The sequence below is a fragment of the Eimeria tenella genome, genomic scaffold (assembly GCF_000499545.2).
Source record: "Eimeria tenella Houghton genomic scaffold, Eth_scaff47, whole genome shotgun sequence".
NCBI classification, from domain to species: domain Eukaryota; phylum Apicomplexa; class Conoidasida; order Eucoccidiorida; family Eimeriidae; genus Eimeria; species Eimeria tenella.
In genome coordinates, this window is record NW_013543383.1 from 20,466 (window position 1) to 45,265 (window position 24,800).

Here is a 24,800-nt window from a genome sequence, read left to right on the forward strand (position 1 = left end):
TTTGCTTTGGGGACGCGTCACATCAAGCCCTCTGCTAATTTTGATTTCGGGTCCATGTGGATTTGTTCAATTAAAAAACTCTTCAAGGCTGCAATGCAGGATGTTTCAGCGTGATTTGTGATATCGAACGAGCGGGGCTTTTATTGTAGGTTCTCAAAAAGCCCTTCACTCGCATATGATTGCCAGCAGTAGCCCGTGCATCCGGCAGGCCAGCACAAATTGTTAGAACTAGATGCAAGCTGTCAATAAAAATACTCGGCTACAAATACATGAAATGGCTGATAAAAACGGGCTATTTCCAAGTGTTTTGCAAGAGGCTACGGGTTTTTAACTCGAAATCAGACATATTTTGCATTTTGAGATATATGCCTTCCACTCCACCCCATTTTTGTTCTATTACATGCCTAATATTCCACAGAATGCACTTTGCTGGTACAGAAGTAGAAATGCGTGTGTGAAACGTCTAGTATTAGTTTTTTTGCCTTTTTTTACGTCGATTGGTTCTGCTTCGTACTGACGACTTTTCTTGTCGAACTGTGCTGTAACCCGCCAGAGAAGAGATTCCTTCGGTAGCACGCTTACAGAGATCCTAGCAGCTAACCTTGCTGCCATGAATAGGCCAATTGTATTACCTCTTGGGAGGCTGTGCAAGCCGAGCGCGCCACTGCAGCTTTCAGGATCGTCTCGTGTAGGGATGGCTATTTGGTCATCATCCTTAATTGACTCATAAGCATGACACGCTCGCTGTGCCCGCCACTTTTTATGTTTCACTACTTCGGATTCTAAAGTGTTTAAAACAACCTAGTCTTTCATGCTATAGACGTCAACGAGCTATTTCAAATGCTAAATTGTGCTAAGATTCTTGTGCAAGATTACCTTGCAGTGCTAGGTCTAGCGGCGTCTAAGGAATAATGCTGTAAAGAACGATGCTGCAGCTTCCGGAGATACCACAGAAGGCCCGATCCTTCACAAACAAAGTGTAATTAAGATGGGTCTAGGACAAAGATGTTCCCGTTGTAAAGCTGCGATGAGAGCGCCTTCATGTCTTCTCTTATTAGTAGTGCGTTCACTTAGGAGTTGAATGCAAAGGCAACAGCCACTATCAGGGCGGTGCTAAGCAGGCCAGTGGAGAAAGAAACTGGTGCGCTGTTACCTTGTGACATCGTCTGAGTAACCTTTTTCCAGGTGCTCTCGCTGAAAGCAAACAAAGGCCAAGTTTCAGCATAAATGGAACAAATGAGTTTCTCACAGAACTGATAACTGAACATAAGGGTACTGTAATAAGTGTGGCCCCTGTTATCTTTTACTCAGGGAAAAGAACATGGTAGCAGTTCCCAAGAGGCTCTTTCCTGTAGGTGTACAAGAGGCTCAAAAGTACAATTGCAATCGTGAGGTGCTTCAAATTCACAAAAAAAGGACCACAAAGCCCCTGCAAGCACGGTATTGCCTACGATATGGGTGCTTTATCCTTCGTGAAGACTGCAGGTGAGAGCTCGCAAACGATAGCTCGCTGGTCGCAGCCCTCAACACTGTAGCAGGTGGCTGTGGTACTCTCCCCTTCGCTGATGAGGGAGACGAAGTTCGTTGCATCACCCTTTTTGTAAACAGCCTCGCTGGTGGTGTAAGCTGGTGGGATTGCGCTGAGCAACACACACAGTTCATAAAGAGAGCTACGCCATCGTTATGGGCACAGGGAGCGGGGCAGCAGCTGCTGTGTTGTTATGTCCCAATGTGCTGCGAAAACAGGGTCGATGTTTTGCGTGACAGAACCCCCACCTGAATTGTTCATAGCCCTTCTTCCAGGCGGCAACAGCAACGGAGCAAGTGGCTTCAGTGCCAGAGTAGTACATCAAGCTCTTTGTCATCTTTTGGTCCTGTGATGAGAAAAGGAGGGCGAAACAGGGAAACTTGACACTCTCTACCTCGTCTGACATCAGACGAGGTAGGAAATGCACAAAATATCGATGTTTGCCGTTTCGGTGGCGCTTTGTGAAGCGTCTTGCAACCAAAACTGGTACAAAGAGGAAGCTGTTCAAAGTTACTATGCGCATGGCCAAGACGTGATGAAACGAAGCTCGTGAGCAGCTCACCATAATCGTAACAGTTCCATTCTTGAGAGCGTCGCAAGTCACGCCACTCATGGGCTCGCTAAGCTGTGTGTTTCTTGTTGCTTTCGAACTGGCCTTGGCTTCTGTGAAACCCTTCAAGCCCAGGGTTTCTTGCGTGCGGAAGCCGTTAATCTCCTTGACACAGCTCTTATCTTCCACTAGTGCAACATGGATCGAGAAAGCAGACGATGCGCTTGTTGCATTTCCTAATTGCTTGGCGATGTCCCCCTTCACAACGAATTATGTGTGTAATGAGAGATCCGCTAGCACCAGTACCACATTTCGGAAAGTTACTTGGCCGAAAACACAAATGTGCTGCCACTCTCTGAAGTTAAGCCTGATGGGTAATGCGTTCAGTGCATTACAGAGCTCCACCGCAAGTGCGCCATTGCCATACCAAGCCTGGTGAAGGTGATAGTTGCGGGGGTGGGCTCAGGTTCAGTGTCGGGTTTATCTGCGCCAGTAATTTTCCCCCATGTTTCCTCGCTGCCCACACAAACGCAATGTTTTTTATCTGCAAGCTTGCCTCAAACATAGCTGTGAGTTTACGTTTTTGCAAGCACCAACTGAGCAGCGATTTAGCATTATCGAGAGGATTCCATCCAAGTGTTGAACAGCACCACTCGGCAGACGGATTACCGATTTAAACAACGTGCAAAAAAGTAGAAAACTGCTTGGACCCTCTTATCCACAAGAACGGAGTAAGGGAACTGTAGTGGGGAGCGAATATGAGCTCATGTAGTGGTTTTTGTTTGGCTAGCGTTGTGACGTACCTGATAGGCTGTTCACCCTGAACTAGTGTCGGCTCGCTAAGAAAGCAAATGAGCGCAGAGTTTGTGCAACCAGTGGCATCGTAACATCTCATTTCGCGAGCCTCGTCAGCCATCATTGAGACGTAGCCGGCTACTTCGCTTTTGTAGTAGATTTCGGTGCCTGTCCCTTCTGAGCCTCTTGCGCGACGGGTCCGCTTCAGGAGTGCACTTTTAGGCTGGAATGTAGGAGGACGCTCTTCACTGCACACAGCAAATTGTTCGTAGGACCTAGTGAAATGAAGGATTTGAGGAGAAACGGGTCTTCGCTTGACAATGATAGAGAAGCGTGAGAAGCAATTCGTGGTTCATTGCTGCCGCAAGTACTTGCAGTCACAGAAACGCATCTCACGACTCAGCGTATTTTCTAGCTTTTTGGTTGCACAGCGCCAAAGAATCCACTACCACTACTGGCTGGTAGCTTAGGGGACGTTGACTGACCCCAGTTGCTCAAGTCCAGTTTGCCAGAATGTGACGGCTTCATCACTGTTCCACCTTGTTTGGAATAGTAGATTAGCGTGTACTTGGCCCCGACCTGACAAGAAATTGAACCATTGCACATCACTTGCCTGCAACCGACAACGCTAAGTAGCACCCAGGCAAGCCATGAAATTCATTCGGGAATCGCACAAAGTAGTTCCGTGCTGGAACACTTCAAGAAGTTGCTACTGCCCTAAGGAGGCCGAGAGGACTTGAGAAAGTGCAGCAGCCACGTTGCAGCCTGCTTAGAGGTGGATAACTCACTACCGGCTCGATCGTTGATTTGTTGATTTGTTCACAGGTCAGCGCGTACAGGGCATTCTCGTATGCCGTAGCTTCGGCTGCGCTCTTTTCTTCTACTTCGTCTTCTTCAGTTTTTGCTGCAGTGAATAAAGCTAGATTCAGGTCCTCGGCACTTCTCACGGCATTCACCGCATCCACGCACTCCTGGCTGTCTGCACAACATGAGAGCCGAAGGCAGTCACGTGAAATGACGTCGTTTTCCCCCGCATGTGGGTTCCACATTGATCTTGCAAATGCATCCTACCATGCGCATTCAAGACGGGCTTTGTCTTCTTGTATTCATCGTACTTGTGCCACATCCGACGGCTGCAGCCATTACAAACACGTAAACCGCTTGCTGGACTTAAAAAACCATTGGCTCAAAAGGATTCTGCACGTTGAACGCCAAAATTTATGATATTTGTGGGCCTTTTATTCTCTCCTTTGGGATCAAGACCAACAGGCAACACGCGAGGGTTTTTGGCAAGTAGGCTACCCGCAATACTTAGTACCCCAGCAACTTCGTGCGCCACTGAAAAAAGGCCTTCATTGTGCATGCCGTTTTGAGCTCACGTTACTGGACTTGCGACAGCTTCTATTCCGGAAGGCTTGATGTAACAGACGATGGGGGGATTTTCTCCACACTCTGTTGCAGTCCCACAGTAGATGCTTTGTGCCTTGTCGCTCAATAAGCTCGCAAGAGCCGCAGCATTGGGATCTTCGTACGTCCCTGTATTGTCTGCGTACACTGGAGGATCTTGCCCTCTGCACGTACAGAAAGCTGCCTTTATCCATTTTGGAACTTTTCATGAAAGACAAATAATCATCCGTAAGCTTGTGTACTTTTGAAACGCCGCGGTAGACGACGCCCCTCTGTGCTACACGTACTTGAAGGCCTCGTACCCACTCTCCCACTGCTGGAGAGCTTCTTGGCATGTCATATCTGCGTCGGCTGCCTCTGCTTTTGCAGCCGTAATCACAAATATCTTACTGTCTCCGCTTTCTGCTGCCTGCACAATGCCACCCAGCTCGTTATTTTCTTCGCTTGTGCCCCATCTCCCACTACCTCCACTAGTCAGCCTCATTCTTCTTTACTACAAAGCTACCCATTCTTCTTTAATACAATACTACTCGCTACAAACAACGATTGGCAATAAACGAACACTATTATTCTCGTGATAGGCTACAGGGTCCTGCTCTTCACCAGTGGACCTACGATATGGTTGAACTTTCCAGACCGCAATGCACTGCACTCATTTGCGGCGAGGAAAGCAGTGATGTCAGCAGCCGGATCTGCATTGGCGAGCTCTTTGAATTCTTCAGCTGTTGAAAGAATAGTCTTGCGCCACGTGTTTATTGTAGACTTGCAATATTTGTCATCGACAGTCTCTGAGGAATGCGGTAGCAGCCGAGGAGGTCGAAGCTACAACTGTGCACGTTCGCTGCTATTTTCAAGCGATGCTAATGTTGTTCTCAGACAGCAGCTGTGCTTGTTTTCGAGACTTTTGCCATTCCGTGCATGGCAAGTCACTCCAGTAGAGCATATGCAGAGTGGCCAACAGCTCCTGTATCGAGCTCATTTTAGCCCACCAATAGGTGTTAAATCATCTGCTTTGGAGCTCCGCATATTTCGGTGTCCCCTGCCGGCGTGCCTAAAGGCAGTTGCAAAGCGCCATTGCTCTATGGCGGCCGCAGCCGCAAACGCGGCCCAGGTAAAAAGCGATTTCATCTCTGGAATGGTATAAGTTAATCAAGCCTTCCTTAAAAACCAGAAGTGCATCTGCTACAGTTGCTTTCTAATGGGTTTTTCAATTACAGCTTAACAGAGGTTCCGACGTATGCGTCTGGTGCTGTGGCGGGGCTCCAGTACGGTCGATTGTGCCACCGCAGTTGCACCAACCTACGGCATGTGTGTGCCTACCAACCTAAAAAAAGTGTGTTATTTGATTCCTAATTACAAAAGACGGACTTGCCATGACACAGCTGCTAATGTTAACCTCAAGTGCACTTTCAACCGGTCGCTCCGCAGAGGCCTGGTGACCCGTCATGACGAAGCATTTCCGATTAAGCAGTGATTAGACATTTCACCTCCAAAAATACCTCCCTATACTGACTTCTTCTACCGTAACTTAATACGAGAGGTAACTAGCTGTAACAGCTGGCCTGCTCCCCTCCTACCCAAAGAGTTTGTTGTGGCTGCAGCGGAATATTCCTGCGCATGCGCTGCAGTCATGAGATTTGCCCGAGTTGCGCGAAATTACTCGTTGCAGTTGCCTTTGACCAATCGAATGAAAATGCCGCATTGCAATTTTCCTGCATCGGAATAAGCGAAACCGCACGTGCTTGCGCCTAGGTTCAGACTGGCAGAAGCATGCAAGGTTGCAGCCAATCTGGCTTCTGTCGAGCGACAATGGCCTAGCTTGCTCCAACAACGTCATAAAATATAGAGAATCAACACCAAATTAAAAATCCCAACGACTCTGGGGTCGGACTGACCCGTTTAGCAGTGCCGATTGCTGCGGAGGCCCATCCTGTAGTCCCAGGGTCCATGGAGTTGTCCTATCGCAGCAAAGTGTCCTGCAGCCACTTTACGAATGAATTATATTTTCAAATTAAAAGCACATATCAATCATAGAGGCTGTTGCCTCCACAAGTTCTGCCGTGAGGGCGGCGCAGCCCTTCAGGATCAGCTGCTGTCACAGAGCGTCAATTTGCCATTTTTCACAGCAATACAACAACAAACCAGCATGCCGCATGCAGAAGTATGACAGGCTTTGTGCCTCAAGTCGCTGCATCATCGTGTGCAGCGAGCAAATCCTACGGATACCCAGATGAGGCAGTTTTTGCGAGCATGCGGCGGACGGCCACAGAAGCAACGTGCGCTCTGAATCTTCCTATCGCACAGCTACAGAGGCAGCACCCCTCAGCATTTTTATCTGTGGCGTATGCTTCTGCAAGGTGCCACCTTCAGCTTCTGCAAGATCCACTGTGGTTTGCAACTCTTGGCGCTGCGCATGCATGTCAGCGCAGCAGCAACAGGCAGGCAGTCTGCGATGCAGAAGTGCACTTGTCCGCCGCAGCAAAGGAAGGCTCTGCAGTTGCTGCGGAAATTACTAACGCGGCAACAGCTCTGGGGCAGGGAGACCCGGTCCTGCGGCTGCAAGCTGCTGCGCTTCTTGGTGAGGCAGCAACGAAACTGCAGTCAATCGGTGAAAAGCTTTCTTCCTCAGATTCCAAACCGCCAGAAACAGCTCGAAATGGATCAGCGGAGCACTCAGAAGATGATGCTCACCACATTGCTGCAGCAGCGGAACGTGCTGCCAGTGCTCTACAGCTGTGGCATTTTCGGCTGATGGCTTTACCTTTCAGTCTCAGTGTAGTGACTCTGGGCGCACGAGGAGCTGCTCCCTGGAGGCCGCAGCCCTGCAGCGGTCTATCTGGAGTTGCTGCGACTCCCGTGCTGCAGAACCCCTTTGGTGTGGATGAAATGCTGTTGTTGCAGCAACACATCCAGCTTGCCATTTCATTCATAAACACTTTAGCCATTCGAATTCCCCATGAGCTTGAGCATCATCAGATCTGCTGTGTGAGGGCGCTACAACAGGCGCAGCAGGTGCTCCTCCAGCTGGACAGCTCGGCAGCAACAGCTGCGTCAGACACAACGCCGGAAGCGGCAGCAGTACCTGATGCAGCTGCGTTGTGCTCTGACGCCAGTCTTGGCAGCGCTGTGCCGCCCTGCACGTCCCCGCTGCTGGCCAGACAGGACAGGAGTGCTGCTTTGCCAGTATTTCCCCCTAGAGCGACTCCAGCAGCAACCAGTAAGACGCTTGTGGCTGTTCTGCAGTGCATGCCGCTTAATCTGGGGCTGGTGGTCCTCGTCATGTTTTTTGAAAATTAAATTTGTATTCACTGTTTCTCTAATATCTTTCAAAATTGGCGATGTTTTCGTCTCTGCGTTTCTTGTGGGCGTAGGCAGAACTTTCGGCATCACTACAGAGATGCAGCGTCGGCAGCAAGAGATGTTACAATCGTGGCTTAATCCCTTGGTCCAGCCGCTGAACCCCCGCTTGTGGACTTTGACACTCTTAGGCAAACGAAAAGGCATGCGGGAAGCTGCGCTTTCTCGCGGGCTTTTTCTACCCACCGTCAGCCCATATTGGAGAGGCGAATTTGTAGGCTGTTCTACTGGTGCTAAGGGGGGATCTGTAGTCGAAAGCAGCTTCCTCTTGAAGCATGCAGCGAAGCTGCATGCATTTCTCACTTCTAGCCTGAGGCCTGAATTGGCGTTGCGCTGAGGTGGACTGAACTACAGTTGATACTGTTTTTGAGTTTCTAAACAGCGTACTCCGCCGGTACCATATAAGTCAAAGATTCCTCATGTCTTGCTCTTCCATCCACGTTTACTGGTCTAAACGGCAAAATGCGATGCACGTGATGTGAGGGGTTGTTGTGGCTGCGTGACCTGCTTGCTTTCTTGGTGCTGAGGAAGTACGCTCAGCATCAAACATTTCACCAAAGCTTCTCTACGTGGGTTGGGTAGTCTTCGCACATTTCACCACTGACTTGGATAGGAACCTCCTAACATGCACATTTTTCGGAATATGTCTGTTTCCCGGACCGCAAAAATATTTAATAGTACGGGCATGTGCCTTGCAGAAGTAAGAAATTAGCTACTCTTTCGTGCCATGCTGCATACTGAGCAGTCAAGGGAGCGCACGCCACACAAGTTTAGCAAGCTTTTCGAGCTCGCCAGGCAACTACACGCATCTTGTCAATGTTTTGTGACGTGGCCCAGCTTTTAGGGTTAAGCTGTTACTTTGATAAGAAAGGTCCAAGGTGATGATGACGTTGCAAAACTCCACAGCAGCAATAATTGACCGGAGAGAACGTAACTTTCAGCAGCGATGTTGCTAGGGTGCATTTAACTTTTATTTAACCAAGGTGAACCTAGAAACTAAGGTTCCTAAATGCATTAGCCGCATCTTCATAGTGCCGGAGTCAAATATTGCTGCTGGGGCTGTTTTTTTTCTTTCTCTTGCCTCTTCCTCCATTGCTGTAGGGGCTGCCAGCGTATTGAGCATCCAAGCTCAGGACATTGCTAAATTACGCGCTCAATTACGCGCTCGCACCGTCTGGTGATTAGGGAAGGCGCTTCGCTCTGCGCTTAATGCAGCAGCTCCACGCTGAGTGTGGACAGTTATTCAGTTCGGTAGTCTACAGGCACTACTTGCCAGACTGGACCGTATTACAGATAGTGAGAAGCTATCACTTATTGGAATTTCTTCGCCATGTGTGGCTGGGTCTGATCTCTGAAGGTTGCGAATGGCATCCTCAGTACCCAGTACCAGGACAGGAAGCTGCTCTGTGGTTGTGCCGCTGGAGAATAGACACAGATACGTGGCAAACTTTTCTTGCTTTCATCAGTTCACGATCTGGTCGGTTATAGCAGTTGGATGACCTCTGGAGTCAAGCGCAGCAGGTTTGCTGAAACCTGTTTGCAGACAGCACCAAGGAGAGGCTGGAAAATTCACAAACGTCTATAGGCGTTGACAAGACAATCGCCAGAAAACTTGGCGAACAAGAGGGAGTGCCTCTGACTGCAGTACAAAATAAGAGTCAAGTTACTTCAAACGACGGTTCTGCCACTCGCCCCAGTGACTATGGGCAACACTCCGTGGAGCGGATTTTCGAGACGATGATGTAACAGTGTAGCTGCACAGGACTGTGAGACGCCATGTAAAGTCTCGAAAGTTGATGTTCGCCACGATCTTTTGGTCACAAGCGTTCTCCTATGCAACAGCTGCAATTGGGCGGAAAATGGACCTCAGCTTCATACAAGAACGTGAAACAGCATTGAAAGCTAGAGGTGTGAAAGGAGGAATTCTAGATTTTCGATTGTATCATACATCTGTTTCTGCGAAGGCTCACAGCTCGGGCTCCTGGGACAGCAGGAACCTGAGCTGTGAGCCTCGCGATGGTCGATTCTCGAATCGACCAACACGAGTTACCCCAACAGCAGTTTCGCTAGGCCTACCAAAACTCTCTTTCCGTGATCATCCGCTCCAAAAAATCTAATAAAATGAAAATACTGGTAAATATCCACTATGACTCGGCAAACCACGCAGCAAGAATCCCGTAGCCGTCAGTTCCAGCTTGCAGTGTATAACCTTAAACCAATCCGTGCATAGCCAACAGTGGCCAGTAGGGGCCGCTTAACTTGCCCCTTGAGTAGCTAAGAAAAACAAAAGTATAATTTTTTTAGTAGCACGGCATCATCTGGGTGGTATCAGCAATGTATGTGTCCATGACCATCAGCTCCCGCTCCTTGAAGAACCTCAGGAACAAACACTATTTTTTTCCAAACTTACGCGCTTAAGCGAGAGAAAAGCACTGTAAATCTTTTTCAAAATTAATAAAATTTAGTAATATGCAATTTTGACGACGTTGCAGCCAAGGAAGCGGGGATTAAACTGCAGTCTGCTGGTTGATGATTTTGTCCCGAAGTGTCAGGTTCAGGACAGGCTGCTGGATCGAGTGCAGCTGCTACTTCCATGGAGGCAAAATAAAACAATAACGGTTGACAAGTTTTTGATATAAAATTAGAAAAATTATTTAGCAAGGCTTGTTTTTGTAACATTCACAGCGTGCGTGCTCGTTGGGTCTACTGAGCCGGGGTCGGAAGTGACCTGCTAATAGGTGCGACGACGTTGGGTTTCACCGGAGTTTCCGGGCCAAATTTTCACATATATTATGAAATATTGGTTGGTTAATTTTTACAACTACCTAACAGATGAAAATACCCTCGGAGCCAAAGCGGCACTAGCAGGTGCACTTCTGCGGAGGTCCCCGCATCGACTGTTGGAGCCCCGCCGCAGCACCGCTGAACAATGCAGGGCGCGCCTCTCGACTGTGGAACAGAAAACAATCCTGGAACAATTTATTTGGTGCACTTGAATTAATTTAGGCAGTAATTGTTAGTTTTGGTCATTTCGGCAATGAAATCGCTCTGCACTTGCGCCGCTTTTGCGGCCGCGGCCGCTATAGCTCACGGGAGCTTTGCAGCTGCCTTTGGACAAGGTAGCAGGGCACTCCGAAATATGCGGAGCGCCAAAGCAGCTAATTTAACACCTATAGGTAGGCTGAAACGAGCTTTAAACAGGAGCTGTTGGCCGCTCCGCAAATGCTCTATTGAAGTGATTTGCTGCGCACGGGGTAGGGAAGGTCTTAAAAGTAGACATAGCTGCTGGCTGAGAAGAGCACTACCATCATTTGAATAATGCGCCTGAAAATAGCAACGAAAATGAACAGTTGTAGCTCCGAACTCCTCGGCTGCTGCCGCATTCCTCAGAGGCTGGTGGTGACAAATATTGCACGAAGACAATAAACACGTGGCGCAAGAGCATTCTTTCAACAGCTGAGGACTTTAAAGAGCTCGCCGAAGCAGATCCAACCACTGACATCACTGCGTTTCTCGCCGCAACTGAGTGCAGTGCACTGCAGTCTGGAAGGTTCAACCATATCGTAGGTCCACTAGTGAAGAACACGACCCAGTAACCTATCACGAGGAAAATACTGTTTGCTTTCTCCCAATCATTGCTTGTAACCAGGAGCACTGCAAAACCGTAAGAATATCATAACTAGTATGAGGAATGGGACAAAGGGAACGACGAAATAAAATAGCCACTGGGGTGATATTGTGCAGTCGAACGAATCCGGAGAAACCAAGGTATTTGTTATTTCGGCTGCAAAAGCAGAGGCAGGCGAGGAAACTATGACATGCCAGGAAGCTCTGCAGCAGTGGGAAGGTGGCTACACAGCCTTCAAGTACGTTTATTACGGAAGGGGGGTATCCCGTGCAGCGCGCCGGAAGTGGGCAGGCTTACGGATGAATATTTGTGCTTCATGCGAGGGTTCAACTCGAATGAAAACAGCTGTTTGTGCGTGCAGAGGGCAAGATCCTCCAGTGTACAAAGACAATACAGGGACGTACGAAGATCCCAATGCTGCGGCCCTTGCGAGCTTATTGAGCGAAACGGCACAGAGCATCTACTGTGGAACTGCAGCGGAGTGTGCAGACAATGTCCCTATCGTGTGTTATATCAAGCCTTCTGGAGTACAAGCTGACGCAAGTCCAGTAACGTGAGCTCAGAATGGTATTAACGATGAAGGCCTTACTTGGGCAGCGCACAAAGCTGCTAGAGTCCTACGTAACAGGGATAGCTTGCTTGCCAAGAGTCGCCACGCTTTGTCTGTTGTTCTTCCATCCTAAAGGATAGGATAGAAGGCCAACAAACAACACAAATTTTCGCTTTCAAAGCGCGGAATATTTTTGAGTCAGTGGCAGGCTTTGTAAGTACGGCAAGCGGCTTGCTTGTTGTTGTGAATGGCTGCAGCCGTCAGATGTGGCACAAATACGATGAATACAAGAAGAAGAAGCCCGTCCTGAATGCGCATGGTAGGGTGTATTTTCAGAATAAATGCTTGACTTAGATTCAGGAGAATTGGTGGAGTAGGCGGCTGCCAGTGCCATTGTTCGGTGACTGTTTTCCGCTTTCATGATGTGCAGAGGGCCAAGACCTCCTGGATGCGGTGAATGCCGTGAGAGGTGCAGAGGAACTGAATCTCGATGAATTCACTGCGGCACAGAGTGAAGAACTAGACGAATTCCAGGAAAAGAGCGCAGCAGCATCATATGAAAATGCACTGTATGCTCTAACATGCGACCAGATCAACAGCTCGACAATCGACCCAGTGGTGAGTTTCCATATCCACAGCAAAGCAAACAGTAATGCTGCTTTTACCCGTTTTTGAATACTGTCGATCGTCTTGGTCCAACCATAACCCTTTGTACTGTTTGAGCATCATGAATTTATTAAATAATTCTTAGCTTTGTAGCTTGCTTGGGCGCCATGCAGCTTCATTTGACATGGTGCAAGCTATTCTCAGGTGGAAAAGGAGTACACTCTGATTTACTATTCCAAAGAAGGTGGAGAGGTTCCCACAGGGGAAGAAACCGTCGCGTTCTGGCAAACTGGTCTTGAGCAGCTTGGGTCAGTCGGCGTCCGCTTCGCTACCAGCCAGTAATGGCAGTGGATTCTGTGGCATTGCGCAACAAAAAAAGCTAGAAAATATGCTGAGTCATGGGAAAAGTTGTTGTTGGTCTTATGCATTCGTGAAGACTCTCTTTCGCAAGGAGATTGCCCTGTCACAGTGAAGGCCTGATTTCCCACAACTTCTTCACTTCATTTGAGTTTCGAAACATGCTGCGTGCAGAGAAGAGCGCCCACCTGCATTCGAGGCAAAGGATGATGTAGTGAAGAGGACCCGGCGCGCAAGAAGGTCGGGAGTCTCAGGCAATGAAATCTACTACAGAAGCGAAGTGGCCGGCTATGTCTCGATGATGGTTGATGAGGCCCGCGAAATGAGATGCTATGATGCCACTGGCTGCACAAACTCCGCACTCATTTGCTTCGTTAAAAAGCCAACACTAGTCCAGGGTGAACAGCCCATCAGGTATGTCATGGTCTGCAGGAAACACTACACGAGAGCATATTCGCTCTCCACTGCAGTATTATTCTAAGTGCTTTGTTGTGGCTCGAATTTTTAAACTAGTTCCCTTTTCTGAACAAGCCGTCCAACACGTCCACTCTTCTGGAGCCTAGCCTTCCGTCGTTCTTTTACAGCCAGCCCTCGGTAGTGCAGAAAATAATTAGCCCACAAGTTCTATTGAGGCCAGCCTGCAGAAGAATGTGAAGCGGCCTTGTGTGAGCAGTGAGGAAACCTGGAACAAAATTACGGGCACAGAGGAGCCTGATGTTGAACCCGAACCCGAACCCAAGCCCCCTACCATCTCTTTCACTAGACTCCGTAAGGCAGTGGCACACTCTCTCTGGAAGTCTGAAGTGCGGTGAAAGAACTGTCAGGCGTTGCCTTCATTTCACACGGCTGCAGCACTTCTGTCGTGTCGTTTGTGGCGCAATAATTTACCGCCGTCTGGTGCCGGTGCTAGCTTACATTAGAGAGACAACTGCTTGAAAGAGAGAGAATCGCTGAGCAAGTAAGAGACACAACAAGTACGTCGTGTGCTTTCTTTATTTGTGTTGCAATAGAGGAAGGCAAGAGCTGCGTCAAGGAGATCAACGGCTTCCGCACGCAAGAAACCCTGGGCTTGAAGGGTTTCACAGAAGCCAAGGCCAGTTCGAAAGCAACAAGAAACACACAGCTTAGCGAGCCCATGAGTGGCGTGACTTGCGACGCTCTCAAGAATGGAACTGTTACGATTATGGTGAGCCGCTCACGAGCTTCGTTTCATCACGTCTTGGCCATGCGCATAGTAACTTTGAACAGCTTCCTCTTTGTACCAGTTTTGGTTGCAAGACGCTTCACAAAGCGCCACCGAAACGGTAAACATCGATATTTTGTGCATTTCCTACCTCGTCTGATGTCAGACGAGGTAGAGAGTATCAAGTTTCACTGTTTCGCCCTCCTTTTCTCATCACAGGACCAAAAGATGACAAAGAGCTTGATGTACTACTCTGGCACTGAAGCCACTTGCTCCGTTGCTGTTGCAGCCTGGAAGAAGGGCTATGAACAATTCAGGTGGGGGTTCTGTCACGCAAAACATCGACCCTGTTTTCGCAGTACATTGGGACATAACAACACAGCAGCTGCTGCCCCGCTCCCTGTGCCCATAACGATGGCGTAGCTCTCTTTATGTGTGAACTGTGTGTGTTGCTCAGCGCAATCCCACCAGCTTACACCACCAGCGAGGCTGTTTACAAAAAGGGTGATGCAACGAACTTCGTTTCCCTCATCAGCGAAGGGGAGAGTACCACAGCCACCTGCTACAGTGTTGAGGGCTGCGACCAGCAAGCTATCGTTTGCGAGCTCTCTCCTGCAGTCTTCACAAAGGATAAAGCACCCATATCGTAAGCTGTCAGGACTAGAGAAGCTTCGTAGCCTTTGCTGTCAATATGAAGCTTCTCACACAGAACGAGTGGATTTTGCAGCCTCTCGTATACCTACAAGTAATAGTCTGTGCGCATAACTACTGAAGTCCTTCTCTGATTATAAAGCAACACGAGCGCTACTCATTAGATCGCCCTAGCTGCTTAGTTGGCAGATCCATTCGGAAATGAAAGCTGTTGACAATTTTTCCCGCGATCTGACCGTGTTTGTTTGCTTTCAGCGAGAGCACCTGGAAAAAGGTTTCTGCGACGATGTCTCAAGGCAACGGCGCTCCAGTTGCTTTCTCCACTACCCTCCTTAGCACCGCCTTGGTAGCGGCTGTTGCCTTTGCATTCAACTTCTAAGTGAATGCACAGCTAGCAGAAAATGACGTAGAACGGTTGCCGTTTGCTTCGCGGGTCGAACGTCAAGCAGAGGCACCGGTAGTCTTTGTAAAGGTGCCCTTACTGCAGCTTTACACCGTGAACATTTTTGTCCTGTTCTTTGCTTTAATTGAATGTTGTTCGTGAATACACAGATCTGCTGCGACCTTTTCAGGGCACTGTAGCATAGTTCTTTAGAGAAATCGTCCGTAGACTTCCCTAATTCTACCACTGCAGGGTACTCTTGTTGGAACTTTAAGCAAATCTCAGGCTCTGCGAAAGCCCCTTGCTGGCTCAAAGGTGCCAGTGAAAGGCGTTTAGCACTTAATAGAATGGGTGGTAGAAAGTGAAGACTCGAAAAATATGGGACGAGTATAGCGTGTCGTCGTAAGTGTGCATGATTCCAAGCTAGTAACCAAGTAGTCTTTCTCAAGTCAAACAACCTAGAAAACTGCAGGGGCGCGCTCACCTTGCAGGGTATCCCGAGAGATAATCTATTTTGTATATTGATGAGAAGACGCTAGGCTGCTGCGAGCTCTGGGAACATGTAATTGGAGGGCTCTCTTCCTAAGGAGGTCACCGCATGTCACAAAAAGAGGGGTCATTACAATGTAGATCCAGCCAATTACAAAGAATTGAAACCAGAATCTAATACAGCAGGCGCTACACTCCCCACGAGCTTTTTATGTACTCCCATACCTACAAAGTACACTTTTCGGAGAGCTGGGGCTGGGACAGACCAAATGCAGAATGCGGTGTATATTTTCGCTCTTGCATTTGTAGCTGTGTGTTACCTTTAGTGCTTTTGCATTTGGTTCTAGTATTTTGCGCTGGTGCGCCGAGAGCAAAAAGCACTGTTAGCCCTAATTTGCAAGTGAATGGTCTTAAGAGCCTAACGTAAGAGTCCCGCCTGCTTGCCGCTTCAAGTGGAGCTCAAATATTCTGTAGAGTGGACTTCCAAAGCTCTTAAAAGTCTAGTAATTTCACATACTCGTTTTCGATGTCACACTCGAGATCGGCAAAAGACCTGATGTGATGCGCTTCTGAATGATATAGAGACATTAAAATTCATGGCTGGACTGCATTATTTTGAATTCCATTGCACAGCCAAAGCTTCTTCGTGTCAAACCGCAACATTTCAATTAATCATGAATCTTCAAAGCAGCATTGATTTGCGGTTATATGACTTCAAATTCGCCTTTTCATGTTTATTTTCTACAGTGGAAATGTTTAGTTTAGCGCTTTGCATGAAGCCGTCTGAAATCGGATAGTTCAGCTCACCTCGTGTCTAGATGGTCTCCAGCAACTACTCTGTGGCATACGGAACAAAAGATGAGCTTGCTGCGCACTTTCCGTTCTTCATTCTGCCATTTTCCCTTGAACTCCGAAGACGCTTGCAACAAGGATTTTGTGCACCACATTTTTTAAAATTCAAACGTGAAAAAAACTATTCGTAACTCGTACGGCTTCTCGCTGCGGCAATTGTTTTATTGCATCTCCAGATCAAGCCTGATATCATCAAGCCTGACATCAGAAAAAAATGTCGGATAGCGACTCTCACCGTGGGCCGTTGTGCGTTGCAAACAGGACCCATAAGAGGAGCTGAAGGAGTGTTGACGCTCCCTTCAAATTAATAGCTTTTGAAACCTTTAGCTAAAATGTTTACACAAATGGCAATTATGCTTGTACTCTAAAATTTATATGCAGCGTTGCTAGCTCTTTGCAAGCTTACGAGCACTTCCATTGTGGCCAGAATGGGGTACCGAATAATGTGCACAGCATTTCTCAGCGTTATCAACACTTCAGCTCAGTGTGATGCCACAAAATGCCTCTTGCGGTAAAACTAAAAGGCGCGTTGCGCTTTAAATCTTTGAAGGCTTATCATGTGTGCCAGGTCAAATTGCAGACAAGCTCTTAGGCAAAGCACGGGCACTTCTTGAGGGCGAGCCTTAGTCAGGTCACAAACGTCGAAAGCAGATTTTAATCCAACAGTACAAGGGTAGAATATTCAAATTACAGTAGCCCTCTTCACGATATCGGAAAGCAGCTAGCACGATCTGTTTCGAAGACAAAGAGCCGTGGAGGCCAGGATTTCACCTATTTGAGGTTCTTTAGGGCTCTCCATTCGTTCTAAAGGCTACTTTCGTGCATGATGGTTCAGCAGAAGCGTTAAGCCGGCGAAAAATAAGCGAATGATGCTCAATTTGTTCTGTGTTATTGATTTTACTGATTTTACTGGGACAACAAAATTCACAAATAAGGCCATTTTCATGATTTAGCCATTTTGGCGCTGCTTTGTTCCAGGCCTGGATATACTTGCACAGTGCCCTAGGCAACTCAGTGAAGCAGAAACACACGTGGCGGCAGCTCGAAGTTTGCACTCACCCATGAAACGAAGCTAATGTAACGACTAATTGATTCTACAATATGCAAAAGTCTTCTGATGCTGCAACAAGAAACTGCTTTCACAAGGAATATTAGAAACAAAGATACAGTGTCGTCAATCACTAGCGGCCTACTCATTTGAGAGAGTCTGAAATTTAGCCCTTGCAGCTCACAACTGTCCAGCTGACTACGTGAGCATAAGCTGTCGATTTAAAGATGAAATGCTGCCGCTAATGCTTGGTTTATGGAAAAAAGGACGCTAAGCTTGGGTTGGGAACTAACATGGCTAGAAGGCTTTCGTTAAGAAGTTCTAAAGACCGATTGTGGCCTACCTACGCCCTAATCATTTTCAGCTTTAATCACAGCGTTTTGGGGTCAAACGGCAGAAGCCTAGCGTATGACCGTTCTTGCTGCCACGTCGTTTTGTTCTCCTCCACATTGTGCATTATAAGCACTGGGCACACCTTCCCTCTTTCTTTTCTTGTCGAAACCAAACATTAATTTGCAGTTAAATCGTTCTTCTTTGAAGTGCTTGGAATAATTATTCGTGAAAAGACGCACAAAAATATACTTCCCGAAACGCTGTAGCGGGTTTTTATTTCATCTGACAGTTAGATTACACGTGAAACGTCACCACCTATATATGTATATGCATAACACACATTTAAAGTTATTCTCCACGTCATCGCCACCTGATTTGGAACCCATATCGGAACAATAGGTCGAATTTACATCTCGTTTCACGCTGCCCTTAATCATATGAACAAATGTCGCACACCACAAAGGCACTCAGTACCGTGATGGTCGTGTGAGAAGTTGTGCGCCGAGACAAAAAGCGCGTGATTCATGCATGAAAGTTGAAAGCCCCACAGGAGTCAATGCATTTGTAATCCGACATTAGTAAAAGCTTTCAGCAACTGAATCGCGAAAAAAATCATTTGTCCGTTGATCACTGCTCTATAGAGCCGGTATAACCTGAATGCATTCGGCTACGGCTTCACCTTTTATTAGCGATCTGGCGCACAAACAACAACTTGGCAGGTGCACCCTGATGTGGGCTGAGTGCAAAATCAGGTCCTGCCGATTGCGCTGCTACTGCCCTAGAGGTCCTTTTAATGGCGAGGTAGTCTTGAACGGGTGGCACTGAATGTAGCATATGCGCATCTCAGCTTGCAACAGTGAGTGAAAATGAGAGGTTGTTCACTGCATACAGTCAGAAAAAGACAGTCAAGCTGGCAAGGACTAGTACGCATAACAGGAACTGCTGCGGTGGCTCGTTTCTGCCTTCACCTGATCCCTCCGCTCGTCACCTTCGCAGCTTGGCGTCGCTTTCCTGTAATACCATAGAAATGCGGCCCCTTTGTGTGCTTCGGACGTGCGCATGCAGCAGCTGTGGTTGGCTGTTTTCACGGAAAGCGGGTGAAAGGGCTTGGTTGCTGATTGCAGCATCGAGAGGCATGCAGTTTCGCAGCGGCCTCTGCAGCGTGGGAATCCAAGGGAACTGTTCCCTTCTGGCAGGGATGTTCAATCTGGTTTTACGTCTCGCTGACAGGCTCTCTTGTGCTGCAAGCACTTATTCTGTGGCATTGTCTCCCATTTCTTCCATTCCGTCATTGTTGAGGTGCTTATATGGGGCGACATTCACTGGATTTCGGATTACAAACCACGTGCTGCATTGGCAGCCTCATAGCTCCTTGCCCACAGCTCTCCACAGGATGACCCGGAGCATTCTACAGGAGACCAGCAGAAAAACAAAAATAAGATGCACATGTGTGACAGTGTACAAAAGCAGAAAAGAAGAACGCAGACGCGATTCACAATGAGCTGTGCTCGAAATCACATACTGCAACATTGTGACCTATGCCTGATTTAAGTGTCTTTTAACTCAGCCTATGCTCAATGTAAATGTATATGCATGCAGGTGGCAGTACTGCCTCACTAAAGGAGCAATAGGGAAGCTTTCCCACCACAGACAGCTTTAGGGTTGCCAGGGCTGAAGCTTAACAAGTTAGCACTACTGAATTTACGGAGGACAGGAGTGACTTGTGACTTGCATGGCAAGAGGTTACTCATCCTGCGCAGCCGCTGGCCCCTCCTGGAGCCTCTAAAGGAACATAGGGGCGGCTTTATTTCTAAGGGAGACTTGGGTTAACGTTGTCCTGAAGTATTGCTGAGGCTGGCTGTCACTATGTGCTGTCACTTGCTTAGCAGCATCTGTGAATGAGCTTGCAGAGCTGGACTTGTTGCCGCTCTCGCCTGCGGCCCAGAAGCCAGCAGGACCACGAAATCCATTAAGAAGATTCTGAGTTCCACTTGTGCCAGCATGCAACGAACAGTTTGCTGCCTAAGGCTTGTCTGCTGCTGCTGCTTCTTGAATTCACTTAGGAAAAAGCATCGACAGCCATGTGGCAGTCGCTGTTATACTCTCAGCAACTTAGTGCAGAAACACCGAATCAAGAAAAGCTTCAGTCCGCAACTTAGTGTAGAAAAGCCAAACCAAAAGGGTCTTTAGTCTGCTGCAAGACAGGGCGTGGGACAGAGATTTCAAATATACTATTCTCATTACCACAGGCCTGCAAACGTGAATTTCTCTGGTCGTTTGTTTCCTGCCTCCACGGTTTTCGATTTATAAGAATATTATTTGTTCAGCAAAAACATCTACTGGAACCGATAATTATGAGGCCGCAACAGAAAGTCTAAGAAAGGAGGAAGCCAAGGAACCCCCGTTTACAACAGGGCTGCGCAGAGCAGTTCGAAGTGCCACACATTGTTGTGCACCAGCGGCCTGAACTCGAACCAGAGATACATAAACAAACAAATTGGAAAGCTAATGGCAAAATTAACAAATAAAGTAGTTTTGGGGTTCCTGGCACTCCAACATGGCGCGAACTGGCAATAGACCCAGCAGCTGACAGAGGAGAAAACTGGAAAAGGAATTCTTTTCGCGACCAACAGCAAAACGAAGAAGCTTAACCACTCAGCAAACAGAAAAAAATTGCATCGAAAGAGCAATAGAGTGCGCTCTAAGGGTTTTCACTTTTGCTGCAGACGGATCCCACATGGGATGTTGTGAAAGCACCTGCTGCTGGCAGAGCTCTTTTTAGTTTCTTTCTTTCTTTCACAGACCAGAGGACCTCCAGTGCGTTCTGCTATCATTTCTGCAGCAGCTGCTTGCTGCTGAACACAGAATACTGCTGCAGCACAGCTGCTGCTGAGGGCCGGGGATAGCGCAGCCGGAAATGGTCATTGTTTCTGAATTAATGCTGCCGACGCAGCATTAATTGAGAAACAATGAAAAGAAGAGGAAGATTTAAAATGTGAGAAGCGTAAAACGCTACAATGGCGGCAAATCCTCCAAAACTGCTTAAAAGAAACATAAATAGAAGACTTCCGCATTCCACAAAAAAGAAAATTCAGACGGCTACAGAAATGGCTCGGAAACCTTGAGATAAAAAGAGCCCTGAAACTCAGCTTCAGGAAATGCTGGAATATGCTGCTGATCAAATATCAATTGTTGCTTAAATAAACACAATTAGGAAACAAAACGAAAAAAAATTGTGCAGTAGTTCCATTAAAACCTGAAGTGAATAAGTTTAGAGCTACACAAGCGCTCAGCAAAAGGGAAGCTTTTGTGAGCAGGTCTTTTCGTGGGGCCTTAAAGACTCCAAATACATTTAGTACATTTAGTTATTTCAAATTGAAGTTATTTCTGAACACTAACCGAATATTTTTAGCAACCCCTCCCCACAGAAATAGCTTCACTGCTGCTGCAGCTTGCTGCTGAAGTTCTGTGCGCAGCTCAAGACCAGCTAGCCTGAAAGACAGGCATAAAGAAGCCACCATAGCCAAAGAGAAATGTATTAAGTCCCATTAAGACCACTACGACTAGAAGAGTCAAACAAAAGACCTAAAAACCCCAATGCGGACTTGCATGCGGGGGATATATATCTACGCAATAGCCTGTGACAGCGGATATTCGGGTTTTTTTGCTTTCATTTGACTTCATGTGGGAATTAAAGGGGGAAATGAGACGGTAAGCACTTCCAATGCGACAGAAATGCATTTCTTTGCTGCTCCTAGGCCAGGGGATGCAGAGTGAAAGAGTTTCAGCTAAGTGCAGCACTTGGCTGCTCTCTTTACCTGCGATTTTCGGAGAGAGCAGCAAAAAGGCAAACTGCCGGTGACCTGTCTGCTGCTGCTGCCTCGTGCTACAGCGCTGCTGCTGCTGCTGCGCTCGCTAGCTGGCAGCAAAAGACGCAACTAAATGTTTAAAGCGAACTTTTGCTTCTTAACAGCTGCTAGCAGCGCCGCTGGCAATAGCTAGCCACCAGAATCCGACTTTTCACGTTTCGGGCTCTGGCTGTCAGCATGCACAAGGTCGCGCAGGAAGACAAGGCAGCAGAAGGATCTAAAAGGAAGCGACAGAAGCTGAATTCAAAAGAAAATACCTTTTTAAAAGGTATTTGAACTCTAATTTCGCTGCAGCTAGATGCGAACGCCCCGAGTGGCTCAGGCCTGGCTGCTTCTCTGCAGCGGCCGCCGTGAGTAGCCGCTCAGGCAGCCGCGCACTGTCTGCTGCTGCGCCCTCGTCTTTAGAGGAATTAATTAAATGCGAAGCTCTTTCACTTACTGCTTTCTGAGTTAACGCAAAACAAACGGCGTACGTACACCGTAGCGGCGTGCACACGTTCGTTCGGCTCAGTCCAGGGGGTTGAGGCCAGCGCCCTTGGCGCGGGCCTGTGACGCGCATTGTGGACGTTTGCCTCTTCCTTTAGAGCATTTTGGACTTCAACCGATTATAGTTTCACCTAATACACTTTTCAGTTTGTCCTCGCCCGCGTTTGTTGCTCCCCGAAGCCAGCAGCTGTGCCTCGAGCGCAGCTCTCTGCAGCAGCGGCAGCAGCAGCAGCAGTACCAGCGTCTTCTGCTGCCTTCGGAAGCCGACGCGATTACGGGCAGTGGCGCTTCAAGTGTATGGACAGCTCGAGGAGCCACACCAGCAGCAGCACTGCTTCCTAGAGCTGCGCTGCAGCGCAGGAGCAAGTGGTGTGCTGCTGCAGCAACGGCTGCCCTTTCCCTCCCAGCAGCAGCAGCGGCAGTAGCAGCAGCAGCAGCAAAATGGATCTCCTTGACGTCCTCGTGGGGCCACCCAAAGTTGAACGCAACCTGCTACACTCAGGGCGCCCGCTGTCCGTGGAGGACCGGAGGCGCCGGCTGCTGCTGCAGCAGCAGCGGCGGCAGCAGCAGGAGCGACAGCAGCAACAGGAACGAGAGCAGCAGCAGAAGAGTCAGCAGCAGGAGCAGCAGCAGCGTTTGCAGCAGCAGCAACGGGAGGCGGAAGCTCGCGATGCTCGTCGTCCGGAGGCTGAGCAGCAGAGCCAGCAGCAGCAGCTGCTGCAGCAGCTGCAGCAGGAAAGGCAGCAGCTCGTCAAACAGCTAAGAGCAGCAAACAGATCTATCCCTACAGACCGCCAGGCCCAGAAGCAGGTGCAGGCGATGGCGAAGAGGCTCGTCGAGGTGGAGCGGCAGCAGCAGCTGCTGCAAGAGGGCAAGCCCATTGACATCAGCAGCAGCAGCTGCAACAACAGCAGCAGCAGCGGCCAGAGCGGTAGCAGCAACAAAAATAGCCACAGCGGCGTGTCTTCCAGCAGCAGCAGCGAACCGCCTGCGAGTGCGAGTGCGAGGGCTAGCTCTTCAACCACTAGCGGCGGCAGCAGCAGCACTAGCAGCAGCAGCAGCAACAGCAGCAGCAACAGCAGCAACACTAATCACCAGGAAGAAAAGCGCGAGAGCGCCCACGCAGCGCTACAGCAGCAGCTGCAGAAGCGGCAGCAGGAGCTGCTGCAGCTGCGGCAGCAGCTGGAGGAAGACATGCAGCGGATGAAGAAGCAGGGGAAGACCCCAAAGGCAGCAGCAGCTGCTGCAGCAGCAGCAGCATCTTTCAGGATGCCTGTGGCCAACCGAGTAGGGACGTTGGTTACCCGCCCGGGCAGCAGCAGCAGCAGCAGCAGCAGTACAAGCGTCTGCAGCTCACAGCGCAGCAGCAGCAGCAGCAGCAGCAGCAGGTCCCGTTCGAAGAGTCGGCCGCACCCGTTCTTCTCGAACGGCAGCAGCAGCAGCAGCCGAGGCAGCAGCAGCAGCAGCAGCAACGTGGTGGTCATCCGCGGCCAAGATGGCACCAAAATTGTCAAACACATCTGCAGCACTCCAGTCAGCAGCAGCAATCCAGATGTTCGTTTGCTGCGGGGGAGGCCTGAGGGTTTTGAAAGGGGAGACGGGGAGATATCTTGCGAAGTGCTGAAGGCCGAAACAGCAGCAGCAGCAGCAGCAGCAGCAGGAGCAGCAGCGAAGGCTGCAGCAGCAAACGCCGCTTCGCGAGCTGCAGCCGGGACCTCTGGAAGCAGCAAAATTGACCTCGTCAGGGGCGTGCAGCCGTGGAACCCAAGGCTCATGCTGCAGCAGCAACAGCAGCAGCAGCTGCTGCAGCAGCAGCAGCAGCAACCCAGGCTGGACGACTCTCGCTCTCGCTCGGCGTCAGCGACCCCGCCTTCCGAGGAGCAGCCGCAGCCGCAGCAGCAGCAGCAGCAGCAGCAGCAGCCGCAGCAGCAGCACAAGAAGAAGTCCCCCGCAGCAGCAGTTAGCGGGCCCCCCAAGCCTAAGCTGCCAAACGCTGCAGCAGGAAACAAACACGCGCTGCAGCGGCAGCGGCAGCGGCAGCTGCTGATGCAGAAGTTGCTGCGTGAAAGGGAGCAGGAGGAGCTGCAGCAGCAGCAGCAGCAGAAGCCGAAGAAGGTCCTTAGCTTCCAGCCCTCTCGCGTGCTGCAGCAGTCTCCTATTTCCCCGTCTCAGCAGCAGCAGCAGCAGCAGCAGCCGCAGCAGCAACAGCAGCAGGTGCCGCGTGGCTTCCGGCCGTCTCCGAGCGCGCGTTTGTCTTTCAGCGTGCCAGTGGGTTCCCTGTCGCGTCGGCTGCTGCGCCAGCGCCAGCAGCAGCAGCAGCAGCAGCAGCAGCCGCAGCAGCAGGCCGAGCTGCTGGGGGAGAGGAGCTGCAGCGAAGACGAGTGGGAGGAAGAGGACTCGGACATGTCTTCGTTCATAGCGGACGACGAGGAGGAGGAGGGTGTGGGCAGCAGCAGGCGCGGCGCAGCAGCAGCAGCAGCAGCAGCAGCAGCAGCAGACTGGCGCAGCGAAATGCGCGCCGTCACCGGCTACGACCCTCAGGTGTATGCACAGCTCGACTGGGGGGAGTGCCAGGAGAGCAGCTTTTCGCGACAGCTGCAGGAGGAGCGCCGCAGCAGATTGTTGGCGGAAGCAGAAGACCGCAGGGAGTTGCTGCTGCTGCAGCAGAAGAAACGGAGGACTTAACGCGCTTCCTGCCCCACTTGCTGCTGCTGCACAGCAGCAGCAGC

General features: G+C 49.4%; 7 protein-coding genes across 7 annotated transcripts; 4 read left to right on the forward strand and 3 right to left on the reverse strand.

The window, feature by feature from the left end:
• Positions 1-1,070: 1,070 nt before the first annotated feature.
• On the reverse strand, positions 1,071-2,997 carry ETH_00022280 (uncharacterized protein; the record flags this gene model as incomplete). The annotated part of the gene is made up of 4 exons (XM_013377148.1): positions 1,071-1,194; positions 1,452-1,640; positions 1,777-2,301; positions 2,882-2,997. The coding sequence occupies 4 exons, from the start codon at positions 2,995-2,997 to the stop codon at positions 1,071-1,073; spliced, it is 954 nt and encodes a 317-aa protein (XP_013232602.1).
• A 342-nt stretch (positions 2,998-3,339) lies between these two features.
• ETH_00022285 (uncharacterized protein) lies at positions 3,340-3,922 on the reverse strand (the record flags this gene model as incomplete). The annotated part of the gene is made up of 2 exons (XM_013377149.1): positions 3,340-3,486; positions 3,662-3,922. 2 exons carry the CDS (start codon positions 3,920-3,922, stop codon positions 3,340-3,342), a joined length of 408 nt encoding a protein of 135 aa, XP_013232603.1.
• Positions 3,923-4,248: 326 nt separating this feature from the next.
• On the reverse strand, positions 4,249-4,764 carry ETH_00022290 (uncharacterized protein; the record flags this gene model as incomplete). Its single annotated transcript, XM_013377150.1, has 2 exons — positions 4,249-4,444; positions 4,568-4,764. 2 exons carry the CDS (start codon positions 4,762-4,764, stop codon positions 4,249-4,251), a joined length of 393 nt encoding a protein of 130 aa, XP_013232604.1.
• Positions 4,765-6,443: 1,679 nt separating this feature from the next.
• On the forward strand, positions 6,444-7,577 carry ETH_00022295 (uncharacterized protein; the record flags this gene model as incomplete). Its single annotated transcript, XM_013377151.1, has 1 exon — positions 6,444-7,577. The coding sequence occupies one exon, from the start codon at positions 6,444-6,446 to the stop codon at positions 7,575-7,577; it is 1,134 nt and encodes a 377-aa protein (XP_013232605.1).
• Positions 7,578-10,674: 3,097 nt separating this feature from the next.
• On the forward strand, positions 10,675-11,233 carry ETH_00022300 (uncharacterized protein; the record flags this gene model as incomplete). The annotated part of the gene is made up of 2 exons (XM_013377152.1): positions 10,675-10,813; positions 11,028-11,233. The coding sequence occupies 2 exons, from the start codon at positions 10,675-10,677 to the stop codon at positions 11,231-11,233; spliced, it is 345 nt and encodes a 114-aa protein (XP_013232606.1).
• Positions 11,234-11,450: 217 nt separating this feature from the next.
• On the forward strand, positions 11,451-14,991 carry ETH_00022305 (uncharacterized protein; the record flags this gene model as incomplete). The annotated part of the gene is made up of 9 exons (XM_013377153.1): positions 11,451-11,818; positions 12,073-12,134; positions 12,246-12,433; positions 12,626-12,759; positions 12,953-13,192; positions 13,452-13,546; positions 13,789-14,278; positions 14,419-14,607; positions 14,868-14,991. The coding sequence occupies 9 exons, from the start codon at positions 11,451-11,453 to the stop codon at positions 14,989-14,991; spliced, it is 1,890 nt and encodes a 629-aa protein (XP_013232607.1).
• Positions 14,992-22,512: 7,521 nt separating this feature from the next.
• On the forward strand, positions 22,513-24,756 carry ETH_00022310 (uncharacterized protein; the record flags this gene model as incomplete). The annotated part of the gene is made up of 1 exon (XM_013377154.1): positions 22,513-24,756. One exon carries the CDS (start codon positions 22,513-22,515, stop codon positions 24,754-24,756), a length of 2,244 nt encoding a protein of 747 aa, XP_013232608.1.
• Between the last annotated feature and the right edge of the window lie 44 nt (positions 24,757-24,800).